The sequence below is a fragment of the Oncorhynchus mykiss genome, chromosome 19 (assembly GCF_013265735.2).
Source record: "Oncorhynchus mykiss isolate Arlee chromosome 19, USDA_OmykA_1.1, whole genome shotgun sequence".
In the NCBI taxonomy this organism is placed as follows: domain Eukaryota; kingdom Metazoa; phylum Chordata; class Actinopteri; order Salmoniformes; family Salmonidae; genus Oncorhynchus; species Oncorhynchus mykiss.
This window is the reverse complement of record NC_048583.1, coordinates 22190815-22217492: the sequence shown is the minus strand read 5'-3', so window position 1 is coordinate 22217492 and position 26678 is coordinate 22190815. Positions and strand designations below refer to the sequence as shown.

Below are 26678 nucleotides of genomic sequence, written 5' to 3'. Positions count from 1 at the left end.
AGTTATCAAAAATCAGCTCACTGCTGCATACTAGCACATCATTCAAAGAGGTGTTTGAGGCACCCCTGCTGCTGTCAACAGAAGATGGAACTCAACACAAGTGAAGGCAGTTATCCAATGAGACCATCTAAAGCTCTGTCATATTCTGAAAAAGTCTGGGCACAAGGAGTTGTTGTTCACAGTACAGGAGTGGAATATGTTGAAAGAGTTGGGCATCCTGAAGCCATTTGGAGAAGCAACAGATTTGACACAGGGGGAGAAGATAGTCACAATCAGTTCTGTTGTTCCCCCTGTCCTGTCCCTGAATCACTGCCTGGAGCAGCGGAAGCCTCAAGTAAATTTCCTGAGTGGTCTGCTCAGAAGTCTCCAGAACAAAACATTTTAAAACAAAACAGAACAAGATATTTCTTGGAATCTTCATCAATGTGAAAATAGCCAGGACACAAGATGGAATCACTGCTCCTTTTCAGATCCAGTCTACCTCAAATAAGCTGCCTTGGCTTTTTCTCTATGAGTGGAGCACCATGTGCTGGTCAAGGAGGTGGTGGCACAAAGAGTGAAAGGTAACTTTTTATCATAATTTAATCCAATTTACTGAAACAATAATACTTTTTCAGTTTAACCCACTGGTCTTTTTGTTTCTGCTTTTACATGTTTTTCCAGAACCGATTCTGCAAGATGCTGTAGGGACTGAGCAAGCTGTGCCTCTTGTTGATGAGGAAGAGCGAGAGGACCATAGTCTTAGACAAGAAGGGCTGTTTGCAACATACTGTAAGAGGCAGAAGAAAGCTGTTGGGACCACCCCAGCACTACAGCTAAGTCACTACCTTGACATATGCGAAGGACAGAATGAACATGAAGGCTCTTTCTTCACTGTCCCGAGTGGCCATCAGGGTCTTGGTAGTGCCTGCCTCCAGTTCTCCAGTGGAGCATGTCTGCAGCCATGGTGCACAAATGACTGACAGACTTTTATCGATTTGATCTTTTGCAAATGCAATGCATCATAGGGCGCGGAGATAAGAGGAAAAAATGAAACTGTTTATGCATTACACACACGTAGTCTCCATGTTCAGGTTTTATCTCCCATCTTTGGGATCTGTATTTCTCTCAGACATTCAGGCCAGTGTTCAAATTGTAGGCCTACTCAAAGTTCAGTAGCAGTTGTTTTGATGTACCTTTTAATAAATGTATAGCAGGATTGTTTTAGGTGCCTAGATTATATCTGGAGAGGGAAAGCACTACAATATTTTGTTATATTGATGTCTTTCTCATGGCTACCCATGTATTTCTATGGAAAAGCATTCATGATTTGTATATACTAACTTACTCGTTAAAAATATGAAATGGTATTCAATTTGGTGAAGAGCACATTGACTTCTTTAGGACTCGAAACTTGACTTGTCGGTCTTTACTTCAGACTTGACTCGGATTGCCTGTCTTGACTTGGGACTTGAGTGCTAAGACTTGAGACTTTACTTGACTTGTAAAACAATGACTTGGTCCCACCTCTGCCATTTACTGAGGTAAAAGGTATGAGACTTCAAGAATGACTAGCCATTAAGTTTACACCCAAGACACTTAAAATAATTGTGACAGTCACAGCACTAGATACCAATAGCAGAACGTCTTGAGGCCTATTGAAAGTTTATTTACAGTTTGACTAATTCCCATGACGAGTGGTAGAATTAAACAGATTAGACAACTCTAGATCGCACAAATGGGGTAAATAACTTTTTCCATCGTCAGTTGAACATAAACAAGTATGCCATACTACAGAAGATAGGATGATTCAGATGAAGAACCACAATGCCAATGTGCATTTTATGAAATGGAGATAAACATGCATCATTACATCATTATTAAAAATGAATAAAAACTAAATAGTGTAATATTTGGCAAGTATCTTTCAACTATGCTAATGTGGAATACAAAAACATTTCATTATTCTAAAATGGACCAATATGCACAAAGGCCTATATGGTTCTTCACTGCGAGGATTAAATTAGGCAACATGAATTATAGCTTCCAACTATCTTATTTTGTGACCTTTGGAAGCAAAAAAAAGTTAAGACAGCGGGTGTTCAAAACCTGCTAATATACAAACACTTTTAAAAAAAGTCAGTGACAGCATCCATAGCGCTTCCAAAATCTCAATCTAAGGAATTTAACCAGAAATTTATTTCATCCACTCAGGCACACGATCCAACTAAAAGGCAGCCAAGTCGCATTGGAACGTAGATCCAGGTATCAGGCCCAAAGGACCACTTCAGCACCACAGTTAGCATTGTAAGTTAAGAGAATAAAAAATTAAAGATGCAGATTGTGCACGTTTCCGGAGGGGTCTGGGGTTAGAGGTTGGAGTGAGGTGAGGGGGTCTTATGAGGTCTGGCACTGGACCCCACCAGCAGACGGGTAGTCATCCTCCACCATGTAGTGGTATTGACTGCGTCTTACTCTGGCCGGGTCGCAGTCTTCCAGGTCGGCGTAGATGTAGAGGTCGTCGTCCATACTCTCGGGCTGCTCCGCCTCACTCTTGGCAGGAAGGTAGTGCTCTAGCTCCTTCAGCTTGTGCTTGGGGAGGAAGTTGGCTGTGGGGAATACCACCTTTGGAAAAAACAAAACGGAAAATTGTTTTAATTTCTACACCATAACTTTTTCTTTAAATGTCATGAAATTAAGAACCAACTGAAACATTCACAAAGCAACGGTTACAAAGTGCAGACTTTATAGTGTCAATTACATAATCAAAATAAAAGTGCTACGACAAAATGGCCACTGGCCAGTAGTTTTCCAGTGGTTTAATAAAACAACAATACTGTCTGTTGCAGTTTAAAACTGAGGGAGTGAATTAATATATAAATGCGCAAGTCCTCAATGGGCTCGGGAGAAGCGAAGGTCGAGTCATGCGTCCTCCGAAACATGTCCCGCCTGGCCGCCTACTTCTTATCACACTGCTCGCTTGATCCGAATGTCATCCACACCAATGTGTCGGAGGAAACACCATTCGATTGACGACCGAGCTGAGTCAGATCGCAGGCGCCCGTCACAAGGAGTGGCTAGAGCACGATGAGCCAAGGAAAGCCCACCGGCCAAACCCTCCCCTACCCTGGACGGCGCTGGGCCAATTGTGCGCCATCCTGTGGGTGTCACAGCTTAATTAGGACGCCATTTCAATAAGATAACCCAATATAAATCCAAATAACTTCACAGATCTTCAAGGGTTTAAACACTGTTTCCCATGCTTGTTCAATGAACCATGAACAATTAATGAAGACACGGTCACAGTTATGAAAACTTAGGACACTAAAAGAGGTCTTTCTCCTGACTCTGAAAAACACCAAAAGAAAGATGCCCAGGGTCCCTGCTCATCAGTGTGAAAGTGCATGCTGCAAGGAGGCATGAGGATTGCAGATGTGGCCAGGGCAAAAAATTACAATGTCCTTACTGTGAGATGCCTAAAATAGCGCTACAGGGAGACAGGACGGACAGCTGATCGTCCTTGCATGGGCAGACCACGTGTAACAACACCTGCACAGGATCGGTACAGGATGGCAACAACAACTGCCCGAGTTACACCAGGAATGCACAATCCCTCCATCAATGCTCAGACTCTCCGCAATAGGCTGAGAGAGGCTGGACAGAGGGCATGTAGGCCTGTTGCAAGGCAGGTCCTCACCGGCAACAACGTCGCCTATGGGCACAAACCCACCGCCGCTTGACCAGACAGGACTGGCAAAAAGTACTCCTCACTGACGAGTCGCGGTTTTGTCTCACCAGGGGTGATGGTCGGATTTGCGTTTATAGTCGAACGTATTAGCGTCACACCGAGGCCTGTACTCTGGAGCAGGATCGATTTGGAGGTGGAGGGGCCGTCATGATCTGGGGCGGTGTGTCACAGCATCATCGGACTGTCAACTCAACTCTGTGCGTTACAAGGAAGACATCCTCCTGCCTCATGTGGTTTCCTTCCTGCAGGCTCATCCTGACATGACCCTCCAGCATGACAATGCCACCAGCCATACTGCTCGTTCTGTGCGTGACAGAAATGTCAGTGTTCTGCCATGGCCAGTTTAGAGCCCGGATCTCAATCCCATTGAGCACCTCTGGGACCTGTTGGATCGAAGGATGAGGGCTAGTGCCATTCCCCCCAGAAATGTCTGGGAACTAGCAGGTGCCTTGGTGGAAGAGTTGGGTAACATTTCAAAGCAAGAACTGGCTTATCTGGTGCAGTCCATGAGGAGGAGATTTAATGCAGCTGGTGGCCACACCAGATACTGACTGTTACTTTTGATTTTGACCCCCCGTTTGTTCAGGGACACATTATTGCATTTCTGTTAGTCACACTGAAATTGTTCAGTTTATGTCTCAGTTGTTGAAACTTGTTATGTTCATACAAATATTTACACATGTTAAGTTTGCTGAAAATAAACGCAGTTGACAGTGAGAGGACGTTTATATACACACACTGGTGAGGATGATGAGCATGCGGATGAGCTTCCCTGAGACCGTTTCTGACAGTTTGTGCAGAAATTCTTCAGTTGTGCTAACCCAGTTTCATCAGCTGTCTGGGTGGCTGGTCTCAGACAATCCCGCATGTGAAGGTCCTGGGCTGGAGTGGTTACACCTGCGGTTGTGAAGGCCAGTTGGAAGTACTGCCACATTCTCTAATATGACTTTGGAGGTGGCTTATGGTAGAGAAATTAACATTCAATTCTCTGGCAACAGCTTTGGTGGACATTCCTGCAGTCACCATGCCAATTGCACACTCCCTCAAAACTTGAGACATCTGTGGCATTGTGTGGTGACAACTGCATATTTTAGTGGGCTTATATTGTCCCCAGCACATGGTGCACCTGTGTAAAGATCATGCTTCTTGATATGCCACACTTGTCAGGTGGATAGATTATCATGGCAAAGGAGAAATGTTCACTAACAGGAATGTAAACAAATTTGTGCACAAAATTTGTGAGAAACAAGCTTTGTATGTATGGAACATTTCTGGGAACTTTTATTTCAGCTCATGAAACATGGGACCAACACTTTACATGTTTATATTTTGTTCAGAATAAATACTAAATAGTTCAACATCTACAGTATCAAGTCCTGAATGGTGTGTTTTACCGAAAAGAGGATAATGAGGCGTCCCTTTTCAAACGGCCGGCGGTGTATGGGCATCCCCTCATTCAGGACACACTTCTTGTCGCCAGGTTTGATCAATTCCCCTGCAAAGGTAAAAATTAGATTAGTTTCTAAAATAAAAACATCAACTGGTGCGGTCACAATACCAACATTTTACTAAACCGAGTAGTATAGCGATACCATTGGGGAAATTATGTGCTACCCAAAAACCCTGTCACTGATATTCACACTTCTAATCAATACAACACATAAGGAATGAACTTCACACTGTTCACTGCATAATAGAATGCTGCGTAGAATGTCTGATTATCTCATATTTGCAAAGGCTTACATCTAATCTGGCTGGAGCAATGGGACGAAGGAATATACTGTACATGCATAATGATGTGCATGTCAAATAAAATCTAATATTATGCAGTTCAAGAAATAGAGTTTAACATTTTTTTACTAAATAAAACAGAAAATAAATAAACAATAAAATGACATATCAATAACGAGGCTATATACAGGGGGTACCGGTTCTGAGTCAATGTGCAGAGGTACAGGTTAGTCGCGGTAGTTTGTACATGTGGGTAGGGGTAAAGTGCCTATGCATAGATAATAAACAGTGAGTAGCAGTAGTGTAAAAACAAGGGGTGGCCAATGTAAATGATCCAGGTTAATTGTTTAATTGTTCAGCAATCTTATAGTTTGGGGGTATAAGCTTGCCATGCGGTAGCAGAGAGAACAGTCTGACTTGGGTAACTGGAGTCTTTGATAATTCTTTGGGCATTACTCTGACCCCGCCTCGTATATAGGTCCTGGATGGCAGGAAGCTTGTCCCCAGTGATGTATTGGTCTGTACGCACTACCCTCTGTAGCGCCTTACGGACGCCGAGCAGTTGCCATACCAGGCGGGGATGAAACTGGTCATGGCGCAAGCTGTAGAACTTTGAGGACCTGGCGACTCATGCCAAATCTTTTCAGTCCCCTGAGGGGGAAAAGGCCCTCTTCACGACTGTCTTGGTGAGTTTGGACCATGATAGTCTGTTGGTGATGTGAACACCAAGGAACTTGAAACCCTCAACCCACTCCACTCCAGCCCTGTCGAATTTAAAGAGGGGCCTGTTTGGCCCTCCTTTTCCTGAAGTCCATGATCATCTCCTTTGTCTTGCTCACATTGAGGGATATGTTGGCCTACCACTGTTGTGTCGTCAGCAAACTTAATGGTGTTGGATGCTTGGCCATGCAGTCGTGGGTGAACAGGGAGTACAGGAGGGGACTAAGCACACACCCGAGGGGCCCCCGTGTTGAGGATCAGTGCGGCAGATGTGTTTTTGCCTACCCTCACCACTTGGGGGCGAAATTGTGTTATGATAAACTGTAAGCTCTCCTCTTCAGGAGACCTCTGTGTGTGTGTGTGTGTGTGTTAAAACCTGTTTTGAGTGTTGTGCCCTTCAGACACTATCAGAAGACAGAAACCGTCTACAGTACGTTCATACTCCTCCTATCTGGGCCCCACCTGGCTATCTGAGGTTCTGAGAATAGGACTGGTTTTCTGAGAACACAAGGCTACCGCAGGCCTGATGAAAACAGCCACCTGTCGGAAGATGCTTGGACTCGTTCATCTTGTTATGACTCTATACTTGTGATGAAAGGTCAAGTTTTGGCAAACCCACTTCTGAGCTTTTAATTGCTGATGTCAGGGGAAGGTTAGATTTATTCAAATGTTGTTACCAGGGAAACTCAAAATTGTGAGTGGAAGAACATACTCTTTGGGGACCAACCAGGTCAACCTGCGCTAAGGTAATTAACCGCTTGTTGTAATACATACATAAAGGCATTAATAGTAGTAAGTGTTTTGATGATTGTTGATGTTATAAATTAAGGACAAAGAAGAAACTGTAATAACGTGTAGAACTGTGTGACTTGCAAACATTGAATAAAAAGTAGAAACTAGACCCAAAACCCTAGGGGAGAGAACGCCTCTGACACTGCCGTTCTAGGGGAACAAGTCTAGTTTCTACACAAAAGACAATTTAAAGGATTGGACAGCCAACTCATTTATATTGTAAAAAGCAAAGTTACTCTATATTAATATTCAAGCAGTATTAACCAACGGGTGTAGGAATTAAATCGTAAATTGTTTGTCTAGATACTAGAGTGATTGGGAACCCTATAGAGCAACGGCGAGTTGAAGAGCCTACTCTATAAAGGGTAAATAGGCATTACATCGTAAATCGTTTGTCTAGATACAAAAGAGTGTTTGGGAATCCTATAGAGCAATGGCGAGTTGAAGAGTCTACTCTTTGAGAACTAAAGATGCCTGGTAAAGGTACCACAGGGAAGAGGTACTCTAAGTCTGATTGATATTATCTAAGATCCCGAAACACGCCTAACGGCACCAAATAAGGCTAATCTCTGAATAAAAGTGCCGGATACATAACCAGGCCAGTCCGGCGGGCCTGTGAGTCACCTGTTAGCCGGGTGACATAAGAACTTGAGTGAGACGACTTGTATCACTCTCGACAGGGGGTACCTTAACGGTCCTATAGCAAAATCCCCTACCATGACAAGTCGTGGCCAAAAGTTTTGAGAATGACACAAATATTAATTTTCACAAAGTCTGCTGCTTCAGTGTCTATAGATATTTTTGTCAGATGTTACTATGGAATACTGAAGTATTTTTCATTAAAATTTTATTTCACCTTTATTTAACAAGGTAGGCTAGTTGAGAACAAGTTCTCATTTGCAACTGTGACCTGGCCAAGATAAAGCAAAGCAGTGTGACACAGACAACAGAGTTACACATGGAGTAAACAATAAACAAGCCAATAACACAAACAAGTCAATGACACAGTAGCGAAAATAAAGTCTATATACAGTGTGTGCAAAAGGCATGAGGAGGTAGGCTATAAATAGGCCATAGGAGCAAATAATTACAATTTAGCAGATTAACACTGGAGTGATAAATGAGCAGATGATGTGCAAGTAGAGATACTGGTGTGAAAAGTAAATAAAATAAAAACAGTATGGGATGAGGTAGGTAGATTGGGTGGGCTATTTACAGATGGACTATATACAGCTGCAGTGATCGGTTAGCTGCTCAGATAGTTGATGTTTAAAGTTGGTGAGGGAAATAAAAGTCTTCAACTTCAGCGATTTTTGCAATTCGTTCCAGTCACTGGCAGCAGAGAACTGTAAGGAAAGGCGGCCAAATGAGGTGTTGGCTTTGGGGATGATCAGTGAGATATACCTGCTGGAATGTGTGCTACGGGTGGGTGTTGTTATCGTGACCAGTGAACTGAGATAAGGCGGAGCTTTACCTAGCATAGACCTATAGATGACCTGGAGCCAATGGGTCTGGCGACAAATATGTAGTGAGGGCCAGCCGACTAGAGAATACAGGTCGCAGTGGTGGGTGGTATAAGGTAATTTGGTAACAAAACGGATGGCAGTGTGATAGACTGCATCCAGTTTGCAGAATGGTGTCGTCTCCGTAGAGGTGGATCAGGGAATCGCCCGCAGCAAGAGCGACATCATTGATATATACAGAGAAAAGAGTCGGCCCGAGAATTGAACCCTGTGGCACCCTCATAGAGACTGCCAGAGGACCGGACAACATGCCCGCCGATTTGACACACTGAACTCTGTCTGCAAAGTAGTTGGTGAACCAGGCAAGGCAGTCATCAGAAAAACCAAGGCTATTGAGTCTGCCGATAAGAATACGGTGATTGACAGAGTCGAAAGCCTTGGCCAGGTCGATGAAGACGGTTGCACAGTACTGTCTTTTATCGATGGCGGTTATGATATCGTTTAGTACCTTGAGCGTGGCTGAGGTGCACCCGTGACCAGCTCGGAAGCCAGATTGCACAGCTGCGAAGGTACGGTGGGATTTGAAATGGTCAGTGATCTGTTTATTAACTTGGCTTTCGAAGACTTTAGATAGGCAGGGCAGGATGGATATAGGTCTGTAACAGTTTGGGTCTAGGGTGTCACCCCCTTTGAAGAGGGGGATGACCGCGGCAGCTTTCCAATCTTTAGGGATCTTGGACGATACGAAAGAGAGGTTGAACAGGCTGGTAATAGGGGTTGCAATAATGGCGGCGGATAGTTTTAGAAAGAGAGGGTCCAGATTGTCTAGCCCAGCTGATTTGTACTGATCCAGGTTTTGCAGCTCTTTCAGAACATCTGCTGTCTGGATATGAGTGAAGGAGAATCTGGGGAGGCTTGGGCGAGTAGCTGCGGGGGGGAGCTGTTGGCCGGGGTTTGAGTAGCCAGGAGGAAGGCATGGCCAGCCGTTGAGAAATGCTTATTGAAATTTTCGATTATCATGGATTTATCAGTGGTGACCGTGTGACCTACCCTCAGTCCAGTGGGCAGCTGGGAGGAGGTGCTCTTGTTCTCCATGGACTTTACAGTGTCCCAAAACTTTTTGAGTTAGAGCTACAGGATGCAAATTTCTGCTTGAAAAAGCTAGCCTTTGCTTTCCTGACTGACTGTGTGTATTGGTTCCTGACTTCCCTGAACAGTTGCATATCGTGGGGACTGTTCGATGCTATGGCAGTCCGCCACAGGATGTTTTTGTGCTGGTCATGGGCAGTCAGGTCTGGAGTGAACCAAGGGCTATATCTGTTCTTAGTTCTGCATTTTTTTTGAACGGGGCATGCTTATCTAAGATGTTGAGGAAGTTACTTTTAAAGAATGACCAGGCATCCTCAACTGACAGGATGAGGTCAATATCCTTCCAGGATACCTGGGCCAGGTCGATTAGAAAGGCCTACTCGCAGAAGTGTTTTTGGGAGCGTTTGACAGTGATGAGGGGTGGTCGTTTGACAGCGGACCCATAGCGGATACAGGCAATGAGGCAGTGATTGCTGAGATCCTGATTGAAAACAGCAGAGGTCTATTCCTTGATGATTTGTGTGAGATAGAGGGCATCTAGCTTAGATTGTAGGACTGCCGGGGTGTTAAGCATATCCCAGTTTAGGTCACCTAACAGAACGAACTCTGAAGCTAGATGGGGTGGCGATCAATTCATAAATGGTGTCCAGGGCACAGCTGGGAGCGGAGGGGGGGGGGGGGGGGGTCGATAGCCGACGGCAACAGTGAGAGACTTATTTCTGGAGAGATACATTTTTTAATTAGAAGTTCAAACTGTTTGGGTATAGACCTGGAAAGTATGACAGAACTTTGCAGGCTCTCTCTGCAGTAGATTGCAACTCCTCCCCTTTTGGCAGTTCTATCTTGACGGAAAATGTTGTAGCTGTGTATGGAAATCTCAGAATTGTTGTTGGCCTTCCTAAGCCAGGATTCAGACATGGCAAGGACATCAGGGTTGGCGGAGTGTGCTAAAGCAGTGAGTAAAACACGCTTAGGGAGGAGGCTTCTGATGTTGACGTGCATGAAACCAAGGTTTTTTCGATCACAGAAGTCAACAAATGAGGGTGCCTGGGGACACGCTGGGTCTGGGTTTACCTCCACATCGCCCGAGGAACAGAGGAGTAGGATGAGGGTACGGCTAAAGACTATCAAAACTGGTCGCCTAGAGCGTTGGGGACAAAGAATAAAAGGAGCAGATTTCTGGGCGTGGTAGAATAGATTCAGGGCAAAATGTGCAGACATGGGTATGGTGGGGTGCAGGTACAGCGGGGGTAAGCCCAGGCCCTGAGTGATGATAAGAGAGGTTGTATCTCTGGATAAGCTGGTTATAATGGGTGAGGTCAACACGTGTGGGAGGTGGGACAAAGGAGGTATCAAAGGTATAATGAGTGGAACTGGGGGCTCCATTGTAAACTAAAACAATGATAACTAACCTAAACAACAGTATACAAGGCATACTGACATATGAGAGACATACAGCTGAATAGATGGAAAAGGGAGGCCGCGGAGTACTCGTTACTACGCTAGCGGGTGACGCAGCGTTTAAAGTTAATAGCCCGGGGCTAGTAGAAGTGTATGCTCCGACGGAGGCTGGTTGAAGGCACAGCGGATGGAGTATTCGTCGGCAGACCTGTCGTGGTGGTGCGGCAGGGCGCTGTGTCGACTAACGATCCAAGCCAGGTGGCGAAAGAGGTATTGTAGTAATTTAGTTCTGTCCGGGAGATGCGCCTGGCTCACGGCTAACTGGTGCTAGCTTCCGCTCGGTAGCAGGGGTGATCCGGTGCCACGGTCCAGAGCTTACGGAAAGGATCCGGTGGAGTAGTGTGTTCTAGCCGTGTTTCGGTGGAGCCCGGGTGAACAACTGAGTAGGCCGGGAGGTGGGCCTCAGGGATAGCTTCGGTACTGGGTAACTCGGTGGGTGCTAGCTAGCTGTGAAGATCAGGAGAATAGTCCAGGGATTACGGCAGGAATCCGGCATTATAGTGGAGAGACAGTCCGATACTGGTTGGCTGGCGAGTATTATCCAGGCTAAAAAAAAAATATATATATATATATATATATATATATATATATATATTTAAAAAAAGGGCTGGTACTTATGCAGAAGGTAAAGGCCGCTAGCAGTGGCTAACAATGACTAAATAGCTTGTAGCTAATTAGCTGGTTAGCTTCTGATGGCTGTGGTTCCTGCTATAAGGTCTAAAAATGACAATAGCGGTTCCGTATTACATTGGGTGAGGCAGGTTACTGGAAGGTAGAAATTAACTAAAATGGAGAAGAGATTGAAAATAAAATTGAAATATATACCAAAAAAAATACAAAAGTACACGAGAGGACGAACAAAACACGTCTGCACTGCTACGCCATCTTATAATTACAAGCATTTTTTAAGATGTCAAAGGCTTTTATTGACAATTACATGAAGTTGATGCAAAGAGTCAATATTTGCAGTGTTGACCCTTCTTTTTCAAGACCTCTGCAATCCGCCCTGGCATGCTGTCAACTAACTTCTGGGCCACTGATGGCAGTCCATTCTTGCATAATCAATGCTTGGAGTTCGTCAGAATTTGTGAGTTTTTGTTTGTCCACCAGCTTCTTGAGGAATGACCACAAGTTTTCAATGGGTTTAAGGTCTGGGGAGATTCCTGGCCATGGACCCAAAATATCGATGTTTTGTTCCCAAGCCACTTATTTATCACTTTTGCCTTAGGGCAAGGTGCGCCATCATGCTGGAAAAGGCATTGTTCATCACCAAACTGTTCCTGAATGGTTGGGAATAGTTGCTCTCGGAGGATGTGTTGGTACCATTCTTTATTCATGGCTGTGTTCTTAGGCAAAATTGTGAGTGAGCCCACTCCCTTGGCTGAGAAGCAACCCCACACATGAATGGTCTCAGGATGCTTTACTGTTGGCATGACACAGGACTGATGGTAGCGCTCACCTTGTCTTCTCCGGACAAACTTTTTTCCGGATGCCCCAAACCATCGGAAAGAGGATTCATCAGAGAAATGACTTTACCCCAGTCCTCAGCAGTCCAAACCCTGTACCTTTTGCAGAATATCAGTCTGTCCCTGATGTTTTTCCTCGAGAGAAGTGGCTTCTTTGCTGCACTCACACCTGCCTGCTGCCATCCCTGAGCAAGCTCTGTGTACTGGTAGTGCCCCGATCCCGAAGCTGAATCAACTTTAGGAGACGGTCCTGGCACTTGCTGGACTTTCATGGGCGCCCTGAAGCCTTCTTCACAACAATTTAACCTCTCTCCTTGAAGTTCTTGATGATCTGATAAATGGTTGATTTAGGTGCAATCTTACTGGCAGCAATATCCTTGCCTGTGAAGCCCTTTTTGTGCAAAGCAATGATGACGGCACGTGTTTCCGTGCAGGTAACCATGATTGACAGAGGAAGAACAATGATTCCAAGCACCAACCTCCTTTTGAAGCTTCCAGTCTGTTATTCGAACTCAATAAGGATGACAGAGTGATCTCCAGCATTGTCCTCGTCAACACTCACACCTGTGTTAACGAGAGAATCACTGACATGATGTCAGCTGGTCCTTTTGTGGCAGGGCTGAAATGCAGTGGAAATGTTTTTTGGGATTCAGTTCATTTTCATGGCAATTAATTGCAATTCATCTGATCACTCTTCATAACATTCTGGAATTTATGCAAATTGCCATCATACTAACTGAGGCAGCAGACTTTGTGAAAATGTCTATTTGTGTCATTCTCAAAACTTTTGCCCACGACTGTACATACGGTCACTGTGGGGACGACATCATCAATGCACTTATTGATGAAGCCGGTGACTGAGGTGGTATACTCAATGCCATTGGATGAATCACGGAACTGTACTGCAGTCTGTGCTAGCAAAACAGTCCTGTAGAGTAGCATCCACATCGTCGGACCACTTCCGTATTGAGCGAGTCACTGGTAGTTCCTGCTTTAGTTTTTGCTTGTAAGCAGGAATCAGGAGGATCGAATTATGGTCAGATTTGCCAAATGGAGGCCGAAGGAGAGCTTTGTATGCATCTCTGTGTGTGGAGTAAAGGTGCACGTTTCCTTCTGGTTGCACGTGAAATGTTGGTAGAAATTAGGTAAAACGGATTTACGTTTGCCTGCAATAAAGTCCCCAGCCACTAGGAGGGCAGCTTCTGGATGAACAATTTCCTGTTTTCTTATGGCCTTATACAGCATTGGTTTGTGGCTACGGATAACATAGATGAGAACTCTTGGTAGATAGTGTGGTCTACAGCTTATCATGAGGTACTCTACCTAAGGCGAGCAATACCTTGAGACTTCTTTAATATGAGACATCGCGCCCCTGCTGTTGTTGACAAATAGACACACACCCCGCCCCTCGTCTTACCTGATGCCGATGCACGGAAAATCCAGCCAGCTCTATATTACCGCGTCGTCGTCCAGCCTCGATATCGCAGTTAATGTCCCGCTGGTAGGACAGTCTCAACCGTAGATCCTCAAGTTTTTTTTTCCAATGATGTTGCACGTCAGCCAATAGAACCGATGGTAATAGGGATTTACTCACTCGCCTACGAATCCTAACAAGGCATCCCAACCTTCTCCCTCTGTATCTACACCTTTTCTTCACGCAAATGACTGGGATTTGGGCCTGGACTCCGGAGAGCAGTATATCCTTCACGTCAGCATCATTAAATAAAAACAACTTTGTCAGGTACAAGGTGAGTAATCGTCGTTCTGATGTCCAGAAGCTCTTTTCGGTCATGAGAGACGGTAGCAGAAACTTTGTGAAAAATAAGTTAAACAATGCGGGGGAAAAAAATAGCACAGTTGGTTAGAGGCCCGTAAAACGTCAGCCATCCCCTCCGGTGCCATTATAATGTCATTGTGGCAGTAAGGGGAAAACACTGCATGAAACCTTTACTCTTCAGTTAACACTCTCCCTCCCTCCATTTCCCTCTCTCTCCCCCAAACACTTACGCACAGCGCTCCCAACTTTAAAAACATTAGGCACCAAACATAATTTAAGATGTAAAGTCCCCAGTTTAGGGGACCTGTGTGGTTCTGGTACCGGTTCCGACCAACATTTTCATTTAAATCGATCTGTGGACACCATAGATCGAAATGGCTTGCATTGAGCGTACTTAAGGACACAGGAAGGAGTATGTCTCTTGCCTGTGTGAAGCAGGATGTGAAATCTGACATCACTTGAAGCTGGGATGTCCCTCCTACCATTTCATTCACTCTTCAGACTGTCCATCAACTCCTGGCTGAACTCTATGTCACAGCCACTAACAACATTAAACACTAACACCATATGCCTGAAATCCTTACATTGTAACACAGGAGAGAGTGGTTTCATCGCTGTAGCACATTCAGAGAGATTTATAGTCAGTAATCAAAAATACTTCAGATTTGAAACAAAAAACACTCATAGACAAGATTAATATGAGATGAAAGGCGAGTTCAGGAAGCTAGAGCTATGGGAGATGTTCACAGCGATGGGGGCAGACATTTTGATCAAGAGAGACCTTTAGAAAATATGCACACTAACACTAAATATACAAATACGTATTTTACAGTTGTAAGGAAGGAGAAATCTTATAGTTGGTCGTTTTATGAATTGAATATACTATATTTAGAAAAAAATGTAAGTAATTTCAAGCCTTATTCATAGAGTTGTCAAAATATTTCATATTTTCATACTTTTATCATTTGTACTGTACTTGAGCTTGTGTTCTCAAGTGACTACACCTAAGCAATTTATAGTAATTTTTTACCTGAAAGGTTAGATTTTAACCTTTGTTTTGGAGTATGCAGAATTACTAGTTATTGTCTATGGCCCTTTCATGATAAATAATTACTTTTGGGGATTCCATTTATTTACATTTGAGGTTAATGAGCACCAGAAATATATATTTTTTTATATATCGTTTAGGCTTACATTAGGCCTATATGAATCCTACCTTTGAAGCACATCTCATGAGTAGCAGAGTATTTTCCTTTCTTCCTACACCTAGGGAATTTGCCTCGACTTACTGTAAAGTGAGCAGGTTGTTAGCTAGCTAGGTAACTTGACAGAACGTTGTTTGTTATCAAACCAATAATTAACGACCCATGATTAGTTTGAAACATCCCGCAACACGGTTGTGAAATTCTAACCAAATGCATGACCGCAAACTTGCTATTGCATAGTTTACTTAGACTTTGCTCGCTCTGCTCCAATGTAACAGAAGAGTCATCAGGGTCTGCGTCCCCGCTCGCCATTAAATTAAATAAAAAAATAAAAAATTTAAACTGATGGAGGAATAGAGATGCGCAGGAAGAGTGGACAGAGACAAGCAGGTGATGTTGGTATAAGTATCATGACGTTTTGGTACCGTTATATTACGATGGTACCGGTATAACGTGCAATACGATCAACAACAAAAATAAAATGCATATTTATAAAAAAAAAAATTGCCCAGTTTCTGTTAAGTGAAATAATCTAGGAAGTGTACCTGGGTGGCAGGTGATGAGGAGGCTTCGGTTGTCCAGAGTTTGAACAGGCTTCTGGAAACCACACAGGGCCTCCACCAGCTGCAGCTCCACAGTCATGGTCAGATTTTCCCCTTGCCTGGAGAATAGAGCACAGTCAATAGGGCTGCGATCGATTGCATTTCAATTCAGGAAGTGAAATTCAAGAACTTATTGGCTCTCATTGAGGATTTTTTTGTTGTTGAATTGGACAAATTTTCATTTTGCTACATGCCTGGATGCATAGACCTTTTTTCCAGTACACGAAACACTGACGTCACACAGATGCGTGCGACTCTTGGAGCATTAAGAAAGCCATCGCCATCTGTGCCCATTCAACAGCCTAGATTTACGTTTTTATTACTGCTAAACAAAATATATTTTTGGGGTTCAAATTCGCTTACAATGATGTTTGGATCCTTGCTTGAACAGTTGCTAAGATTATATTTGGTTGTGATTTTTGCTAAATAACTTTGATCCACAGTTGTTAGCTAGAATGCCAACCCTCATTGATATAGGCTGAAGCAAAAGCTAGCCAGAGAGCCATTTTACTGGTTGACGTGTTTAAGTAAATCCTATTATAATCCAAGAGTAGTGTGAAATGCACTCATAAGCAACATGTAAATAGAGGCTTTTTTGCTGGCATTCTATAAGAACTCCCCCTTGTTCTGCCACCAACTTCCCTCATGCGGCAATGTTTGCAAACACAGAAAGAGTTCTATAGGCTAGTACAGAATACAGACCAATACAATACTGAAGAATATAAAAAGTATTGAGTAGAACAATGGAACTGCCAAATTTGTGCACAAACACATTTGTTGGTCCAATTAGACAATGTGATATAGACATAGGGTTGAGGCTGGTAGTGAATAAGGACTAGCATGAATGGTTTCATCTTTTACCTGGTGAAGACAGGATGGACTCTCTGATCCAGGACAATAATGATGTCACCAGGCTCTAGTTCGGGCTCCTGATCTCCCTCCCCATGGAAAACTAGCTTCTGTCCATCCTTCATACCTGCAACAAAAATGTACGATTTATTTAACTCAACTGGCCCATATTTAACTTCATTAAGAGAAGACGGATCAGAATTATCTGGTTAACGCCGTTGACACGCAACCATGCCTTGAAACATTTAGGGCACTTCCACATATCCCTAGATGATTTGGATCCTGGAGCATTTGGTAACCAGATCCACGCTATAAAGCAGATGTGGAAGTGCTAACCAAACCTGGCCCTGTAATGCAGTAGTGCTTGTCGCATGAAACTTAGTTACAGAAATTATATCCGGAACCTGTAAATTTCCATTATTGTCAAAGCAAACCTTTAGTTGAATTCTCAAAAATGCTCCAGGGTACCAAATTCATATGTGAAAAAGTCCTGACTGTTGCCTTGGACAACCAGCGCCAAAGAGTAGGGGGACAACCAACAACAACAGAATTCACAGTACACACTACAGTTTGCTTCAGTATAGGGATGTCACGATGGCTGTCCATTGGATAAATTCACAAAAGGTTTTAGTATCACAACTCAAGGATACACTAAGTGAACTTGCTGAATGAGCTTTCTTAAAAGGGCAATTCCACCCCTTTTGATTATTTCCAGCACAATACCAGTGACTACATGTGAAAACGGCACATTTCTACATTTGGTAGAAAAAAAAGTTAGTTCTACCGATGACATCAAAAGTTAACATTGATTGTCAAACAGGTTCGTGGGGAGCAAGAAAATACCCTCCTTCTGGCTATAAACTTGTTGCAGGTTTTGAAAATTAACGTTTGAATTACTTTTAATCAAACCCTGCAATGTTATAGAAACATGTATTTTTACTTTTTAACTACAGATCATAGAAACACAATTTTCACATACAGGTAACTACCAAAATAAAAGAAAATGCAAACATAGTGTCTTAATAGGACGTTGGGCCACCCAAGCCGCCAGAACAGCTTCAATGTACCTTGGCCTAGCTTCTACAAGTGACTGGAACTCAAGGGAGTTCCAGACCATTCTTTCATAAGATATTCCATAATTTGTTGATGGTGGTGGGAACACCGTCTCAAGCACCGCTCCAGATTCTCCAATAAGTGTTCAATTGGATTGAGATCTGGTGACTGACACACTTTAAACCCCCTATGCTCCTTTGAGAACCATCTTTTAAAATCACAGATCTTTGCTAGCCATGGTAGGCAAAAATAATGTGCAACTGGGCATTTTTATACATGACCCTAAGCATGATGGGATGCTTTAATTGTCTAACTCAGGAACCACACCCTGTGGAAGCACCTGCTTTCAATACACTTTGAATCCCTCATTTACTCAAGTGTTTCCTTTATTTTGTCAGTTACCTGTATGTAGACACTGATATGGTGCTGGAGAAAAATGAAAAGGGAGGTTGAAAAGTGACCCTTTAAGCTGTGTGTGAACGTACAGTGCATTAGGAAAGTATTCAGAACCCTTGACCTTTTCCACATTTTGTTACATTACAGTCTTATTCGAAAATGAATTAAATCGTTTTTTTCCCCCAACACACAATTCCCCAAAGCAAAAACAGTTTACATTTTTGGGAATGTATATAAAAAAATAGAAATATCCCATTTACATAAGTATTCAGACCCTTTACACAGTACTTTGTTGAAGCACCTTTAGCAGCGATTACAGGCAAGTCTTTTTGGGTATGACGCTACAAGCTTGGCACATCTGCATCTGCACTGTCATGTTGGATGGGGAACATTGCATTACCGAGGAGCGGCTTCCGTCTGGCCTCTACCATAAAGGCCTGATTGGCAGTGCTGCAGAAAGGGTTGTCCTTCCTGGAAGGTTCTCTCATCTCCACAGAGAAACTCTGGAGCTCTGTCAGAGTGACCATGGGGTTCTTGGACACCTCCCTGACCAAGGGAGGTCTCCCCCAATTGCTCAGTTTTGCCTGGTGGCCAGCTCTAGGAAGAGTCTTGGTGGTTCCAAACTTCTTCCATTTAAGAATGATGGAGGCCTCTGTGTTCTTGGGGACCTTCAATGCTGCAGACATTTTTTGGCACCCTTCCCCAGATCTGTGCCTCGACACAATCCTGTCTCGGAGCTCTGCAGGCAATTCCTTCGACCACATGGTTTGGTTTTGTCTGACACTGTCAACTGTGGGATCTTATATAGACAGGTGTGTGCCTTTCCAAATCATGTCTAATCAATTGAATTTACCACAGATGGACTCCAATCAAGTTGCAGAAACATCAAGGATGATCAATTGAAACAGGATGCACCTGAGCTCAATTGAGTCACATAGAAAGGGTCTGAATACTTGTGTAAATAAAGGTTTTGTTTATTTTTTAAATACATTTACAAACCTTTCTAAAAACATGTTTTCGCTTTGTCATTATGGGGTATTATTTGTAGATTGAGGAAACATTTTAATTTAATACATTTTAGAATAAGGCTGTAACGTAACAAAATGTGAAAAAAGTCAAGGGGTCTGAATACTTTCCAAATGTCGTCACCTGTTAAATCCACTTCAAATCAGTGTAGATGAAGGGGATGAGACAGGTTTAAGAATGATTTTTTAAGCATTGAGACAATCGAGACATGTATTGTGTGTGTGTTTGCCATTCAAAAGGTGAATAGGCAAAACAAAAGATTTAAGTGGTTTTGGACAGGGTACGCCAGGCGCACCAGTTTAAGTGTGTCAATAACTGCAATACTGCTGGGTTTTTCGTGTGTGTTTTCGTGTGTGTTTTCGTGTGTATCAAGAATGATCCACCACCCCAAGGACATCCACCCAAACTGTCAACTGTGGGAAGTCAACATGGACCAGCATCCCCTTTCGACACCTCAAGGCTGTCCTGAGAGCAAAAAGGGTGCAACTCAATATTAGGAAGGTGTTCCTAATGTTTTGTACACAAGTTGATATGTAGCCAGCATTTTGTCAATTGACTGCCATTTTACACTATAGGGTCAAACTGAGCTGTACGGGGCTGGCCTGGTTAAGGATCCGCCACAGATCCTGGAAACGTTTTGGAAAGGACAATGTGAAAAGGAAATATGTGAGCCAGCACACAGTATGTTTTTGTTGGCCCTGTATGGTGTAAATCAGGCACTGATATGTCACTCCCTATGTCATCTTATCACAATGCTCTTCATTCCTGGTCCTAGAAGACTGCAGTGTGTTGCATGCCTTTTTCTAGCCCTGGGCAGAGACATACTGATCCAACTAATAATCAAGATTTTGACTTCAAGAATCAGGTGTATTAGCCATGTAGCTCTCCAGGACCAGAAGTGAAGAAAATGTAGGTTGTATCACATAACAGACATCCAAAACTCTGGTTAAATGGACAAACATCTAAAACCTCCTACATCCTCAAAATGGAGTAAGAAAATCTTCACAATTTTACCTGGAAAATTGGCAGTCACTCTGCTAGCATTCCCATCCACAGGTAGCTTGGTCTGTCAACTAACGGTGTCAACAGGGCCCAGGGCCATAGTGCATCCCGTGTCAACATGCTTAACCCCCCCCATTGCTAAACAAAAAATACATTGAAATAAGTATATGTAAATTGTAAGCTGTGGAAAGGCTTCTCTTGATGGACAACAACGAATCAACCGCCTCACCTTTATCAATGTGGACCTCCAGGATCTTCTTCTGCCGCAGGATCTTGCGTCCACTGCAGGCCTTGCAGCGGTCCTTGTGGCTGATGCGCTGACCCTGGCAGCCCCCACACACGGTGGACACCTGCTGCACCATGCCCGGGCCCAGCTGGTGGAGGCGCACCTGTATGCCTGTGCCCCGACAGGACATGCACATCTCCACCGCGCCCTTCCTTCCCCCGCGACCTACCCCAAAACACAGCCATGTCAGTCCATATCACCCCGGTTGTTTGCAGCAATAACTCTATTATTACATCACCTTTTACTATGCATGCATGTATGCATTTTAAATGTATGCATTTTATAATCAGAGCAACAAAAACAATGGAACCAAACAATACAGTTTGGGCATCGTATGACAATGATCTTGGAAATGTTTTATCCTAGCAGAGGCATTTACCTCCCTCTAACAGTCAATTGTTTAATGTGATCTTGTAAAAACCTTAAATCACTACAACAAAGTAGAATGACATCCAATCCATGCACGATCACACAGGGCTATTGAACCCGATGACTTTAGGGTCACTACACTGGTCATTTTCATCCTTTTAATAAGGGACTGATCAAGACCTAGGTTAACCAACAATGTAACATGTGTAGTAATGTAGCACCTTCACATCGCTCGCAAATAACATTCTTCTGGACAGCAAGTTTCCTCGTGGCGCCATTGAAGAGGTCTTCCAAAGAGACAGTGAGCTGATGAACAACATTCTTTCCTAGGTTTGGAGAGCACATTGGGGCAAAGCATTAGCTTTATAGATGTTAAGAAGAACCACAGAAAACCAAAGGCCAGAATTTGAAGTCTGACGTCTGTGGAAGGTAATATTTGTCTCTGTACTATTCTGTACTATTTTGTTTTACCTCTCCTCTCCCGGTGCATTCGGCCACCTCCTCCAAAGAACATGTCAAAGATGTCCATGGGGGATCCAAAACCCCCGCCACTGCCCCCTCCTTTTATGGCTTTCTCCCCACCCCGGTCGTACACCTCTCTCTTCTGGGAGTCCGATAGCACTTCATATGCCTGAGAGATCTGCTTAAACTGGGAAGAAAAAACAGAATTATCAATTCTCAGAGCACAAACTACTAATAGAAATCTCAACTAGTACTCAAAAATATTAATGTCTCACAGAACTGTAGAAACAATGTATGTATTTTCCATATTCATCTCTTAAATTAACCTTGCACAACTGGTATCAGTGTGCTGGATTAGCATATAGCTGCCTCCCTGAACTTGCCTCTGACTGGGCTTGAACCAGGGTCCTCTACCTTGCCAACACACGTGACCACCCGCTCAATAATGTGCAAACCGTTTGAGCTATACAAAATGTACCAATTGGATAGCCCCGTCTGCGACATTTCAAGCTGGCTGTGGAGTGAGTTTACTGTAAGTTCTTAATACCGCTACACTGGCATGCATAACTTTTCTCCACTCAACCACTGGTAATAAATCAGAACCTATTCACAGAAGCAGTCTCACATTGTTTATAACATACACAGCTCAGAAAAGTTAAAGGTGGTATGGAAAAATTTACTCTGTGACTATGGTGGATGCAAAGTGGTTTTCTGAATAAATCCACTCACTTTCTCCCCCTCCGTAGGGTTCTTGTCAGGGTGGTACTTCAAGGCCAGCTTACGATAAGCCTTTTTCAGCTCATCTGGAGTGGCATTGGGCTTAACACCCAACATATCATAAAAGCCGGTTTCCTTCACCATTGTTGTTTGTTACAGACTGCAGAGGGGGAAAAATGCTGTTCACACAAGTGTCCGTTTCTCTTCCTGTATGACATATAGTGCTGAGCCATGTACTTTTTGAGGTCGGTTCAGTTATGGCTCGATTAAAAAATGTGTGTGTGGGGGGGGGGGGTCTTACGCAGTCTTATGAAATCACTATTTAGTAGTTCAAAGTAAATTTGGCATACTTTTACGACTGCTGAATACCAACTATCAATCTCTATCCCTTTCGATCGTGCGTTCTTGTCTCTTCTCTCCGTCTCTTACCGGACAAGTAGGCGCGCAATTGGTTATGTTCATTGCAGTTAATTACCACCTGTTTTGTTCTAAACTATGTAGAATATTGGCCTGTTGGAAACATTGCACAGTTTGGGCTTGATCTGATCAAGAAAAACTGCAGATTGCACTCTCACAGAAAAAAACCCAAAATGGAAATCAAATAATTGAACCGAACTTAGACAATTAGTTGCTTAAAAAAAAAAACATTTTGGTTAATCGCTCAGAACTAATGACATTATTTGCATTTGTAACCACTTCTTGGTATGACAATTTCCTCCCCCACCACAGCAATTTGACAATAGAAATCTCCAATCAGATAGCATTAGAAACCAAAGTTGGTGAATAGCAACATGTATTTCAACATGAGGGGTTAGCTCTTAACATCTGATCTAACCAATACCACAAGAGTTTCTGAACCCAGAAGCGCAACATGGTGAGACTTCTGAGAACGCTTGTGAAACAGGTCAGAGGGGTGTCCTACAAAGCAAGCTAGATCTACTCAGGGTTTTCTAAAGCCAACCAGCTTCGGTTAGCTTCACATTCCACCTTCATCCGTCCTACAAAAGTATTTATTGCTCGTCCACCTGCCACTAACTCTAGCAGGCTTGTAAGTGCACATGGCTAGTCAAAACACTGAACTCTTCATTGAGACTATGCTGAAAAAATCCATGGGCAAGTCCATGCCACATTCATTTGTGCCGAAATCAAAATGGGAAAAATTATCTTGCAAATTTGGCAGGCTATGGTGTAAAATAGAAGTGCCGTCTTTATTATTTTTTTCTTACCATTAATGCTGTCTTGCACTTTTCAAAGCACAACAAGTATATTCCCCCCTCTCCTATCGATCAAATAATTGTATTGTCAAACAAAAATATTACTGTGTGTGAAGTTTAAAATGCATTCTGTCTTTGCTAAATGTGCAATGTGATTTTAACATTACTCTTTTTTTAACACAAACATTTGATTTTTCCCTACAGTTTTCAGCCGTCAGCTTCGCCCAGGACTTGTTCATGTGAACTACAATCCTGCCGCTGTGTTTGAACATCAATAATCATCCCTTGGGAAACGGCTTTCAAAACATATGGCTTTCATCAGCAAGAAATAATATTTAAATAAAGAGATACACTTACTGTAGCAGTTATGCACAGATCCATACAGCTATGGTAGCCCAATATTGGACTAAAGGAGCCTAACACTACTCCTTAAATAAAGGATATTAAATGTTCTGTTTAAAGGGCGAATTGGCTCTTTCAGCCAAAACAGCCAAATGTGCCATTTAAACGTGAATCGATTCTCAATTGCGGTATGGTTCTAGAAATATAAATAGCTTTACTTTCATATTAACAAAATAATTTCACAAATGCTAAAAACAATTACTGTACACTTTTAACACAATTGCAGAGGACAGTATTTTCAGTGACACATTTGGGGCCCCGAGAGGCACATCGGTCTAAGGCACTGCATCTCAGTGCAAGAGGCGTCACTACGGTCCTTGGTTCGAATCCAGGCCGTATCACACCCAGCCGTGATTGGGAGTCCCATAGGGCGGCGCACAATTGGCCGTCATTGTAATAAGATGTTGTAATAAGATGTAATAAGATTGTAATAAGATGTTGCCTAGTTAAATTAAAGGTTAAATAAATAACGTTTTTTTAAATGTGGCGTTTGTCTTCAGTTTACTCACAGGTAACACGTTAGGTGTTCAGAGACGAAGATAGCTAAGTAATTAGAACAGGTAGTCCACTGACTTGTGTCCGTAAACAAAAGCGCTATTACTTCTCTCTGATATCAAATACAAAATCCTCATGCTTCCAAAACCGTACCGCAAGCGATGCGTGTTAATGTTCAGAAAGGGCATTGGGGCTTAACAAAACATCCCTGTACAGAAGACGCATTCTTCCAATTACTCTTGTATGTGTATTGGAACTGTGTCATAATCAAGGGCTAGGAGGTGATCTCTCGTATTGGAGAAGCAGTTTCTGCCAATCTTCATACTGTAACGTTACTGTCTTTGCCAATACTCTAGAAGCGCTAGCTAGCGTCGAGCGTTAGCTACAATAACGTTAGCTAACGCTGGCAAGCTACATTATTTTACAAAACGCTTAAAGGACAAGAGACCAATCTAGCTAGTTTCCAGTATCCAATATAACATTAAGTTAGCTAGCTAGGTAACTTACCTAGGTTTGATAGCTAGCTAGGCTAACGTTAGCTGCCTAGCAATCCCAGACCTAGCTGAGAGTGATAGTAGTAGCTTAGGTAGTAGTTTGTTACCAATTAGGAACACTACTTTTTTTGCAGAAAGAAAACACCATTATATTGCGATTAGCTACCTGTTACAAAAGACGTCTGTAGAGAGAAATTATTATTATTATTTTTACTTAGACCCCCCCCCTCTCGTCCTGGCGATGAACTTCCAGAACCTTCGACTTGCGCCGCCTACTTTGATGCTGCTTTCAAGACAACTCGGGAAAAAACGAGGTCAAACCATGATGTCGGTAATCTTCAGGGCGGAAAGTCGGAGCTATAGAAAGATGCCCCAGTTTTTTTCCAGTCGGAGCTCGTTTTTTTTGTCCAGAGTTCCCAGTTGCCTGTAACCCACTAAAGTCGGAGATTTCCCAGTTCAGAGTTCCCAGTTGTTTTGATTTCCAAGGGAAGCCAGGCCTCACAAAAAAATTGACCAAGGATTTTTAATAAAAAAAATAAATAATTGTGTTTCATAATTTTCCTTAAATTCACAAGAGGCTGAATGTATATCACCAGAAAAAGCATCCGAGCGGGTGAAACAGAGCCCCGCTGTCTCTATGTGTAGGCCATCTATCTGATGCTGGCTGGACCAAAAGAGTAATAGACTGACCACACCGGTTGCGTCACGTACAAAATATATTTAGAAATCAATGTTATTCAATTATTGCAACCACACTGCTCGCACGCGCCAACGAGCGCCTTCGTTACCAAGGGCTAAAATAGAAACCAGTTCTATTTCTGACGCAGATCACGCTGCAAGTCCTGCCTCTCCCATCTCCTCATTGGTTTGTAGAAGCAGGTACCCACGTGCCTTCTCTTCATTGGTTATACCCACATGGGTGACCAACCTACCCTGCCTTTCTAAAGTCTTTCGAAAGCTAAGTTAACAAACACATCACCGACCATTTAGAATCGCATCGTACCTTCTCCACTATGCAATCTGGTTTCCGAGCTGGTCATGGGTGCACCTCAGCCACGCTCAAGGTCCTAAAAGATATCATAACCGCCATCGATAAAAGACAATACTGTGCAGCCGTATTCATCGACCTGGCCAAGGCTTTCGACACTGTCAATCGCCGCATTCTTATCAGCAGACTCAACAACCTTGGTTTCTCAAATGACTGCCTCACCTGGTTCACAAACTACTTATCAGATAGAGTTCAATATGTCAGATGCCTCCAACTGCTCTTAAATGCAAGTAAAACTAAATGCATGGTTTTCAACCCATCGCTGCCCGCACCTGCCCCCTTGCCTAGCATCACTACTCTGGACGGTTCTGACTTAGAATATGTGGACAACTACAAATACCTAGATGTCTGGTTAGAATGTAAACTCTCCTTCCAGACTCACATTAAGCATCTAGAATCGGCTTCCTATTTTGCAAAAAGCATCCTTCACTCATGCTGCCAAACATACCCTCAAAAAATGGACTATCCTACCGATCTTTTACTTTGGCGATGTAATTTACAAAATAGCCTCCAACACTCTACTCAGCAAATTGGATGTAGTCTATCACAGTGCCATCCGTTTTGTCACCAAAGCCCCATATACTACCCACTACTGCAACCTGTATGCTCTCGTTGGCTGGCCCTCGCTTCATATTCGTCGACAAACCCACTGGCTCCAGGTCATCTATAAGTCTTTGCTAGGTAAAGCCCCGCCTTATCTCAGCTCACTGGTCACCATAGCAGCACCAACCCGTAGCATGCGCTCCAGCAGGTATATTTCACTGGTCACCCCAAAGCCAACTCCTCCTTTGGACGCCTTTCCTTCCAGTTGTCTGCTGCCAATGACTGGAAC

At 43.2% G+C, this 26678-nt stretch overlaps 1 protein-coding gene across 4 annotated transcripts; it reads right to left on the bottom strand.

Moving 5' to 3' along the window:
- Positions 1–1627: 1627 nt before the first annotated feature.
- On the bottom strand, positions 1628–25167 carry LOC110497505 (dnaJ homolog subfamily A member 1). 4 transcript variants are annotated; one of them, XM_036954455.1, is made up of 9 exons: positions 25013–25167; positions 22206–22353; positions 21486–21663; positions 21236–21340; positions 20589–20810; positions 16895–17009; positions 15977–16092; positions 5122–5222; positions 1628–2604 (listed from the first exon to the last, which is right to left on the bottom strand). In XM_036954455.1, exons 2-9 carry the CDS (start codon positions 22335–22337, stop codon positions 2377–2379), a joined length of 1197 nt encoding a protein of 398 aa, XP_036810350.1. In that variant the 5' UTR covers positions 22338–22353; positions 25013–25167; the 3' UTR covers positions 1628–2376. The 4 variants fall into 4 exon arrangements, 3 of the variants coding, with proteins under 3 accessions (XP_036810350.1, XP_021429315.1, XP_036810351.1); XM_021573640.2 differs by having other exon boundaries at positions 24965–25121; XM_036954456.1 differs by lacking the exon at positions 25013–25167 and adding an exon at positions 24812–25010.
- Positions 25168–26678: the final 1511 nt, after the last annotated feature.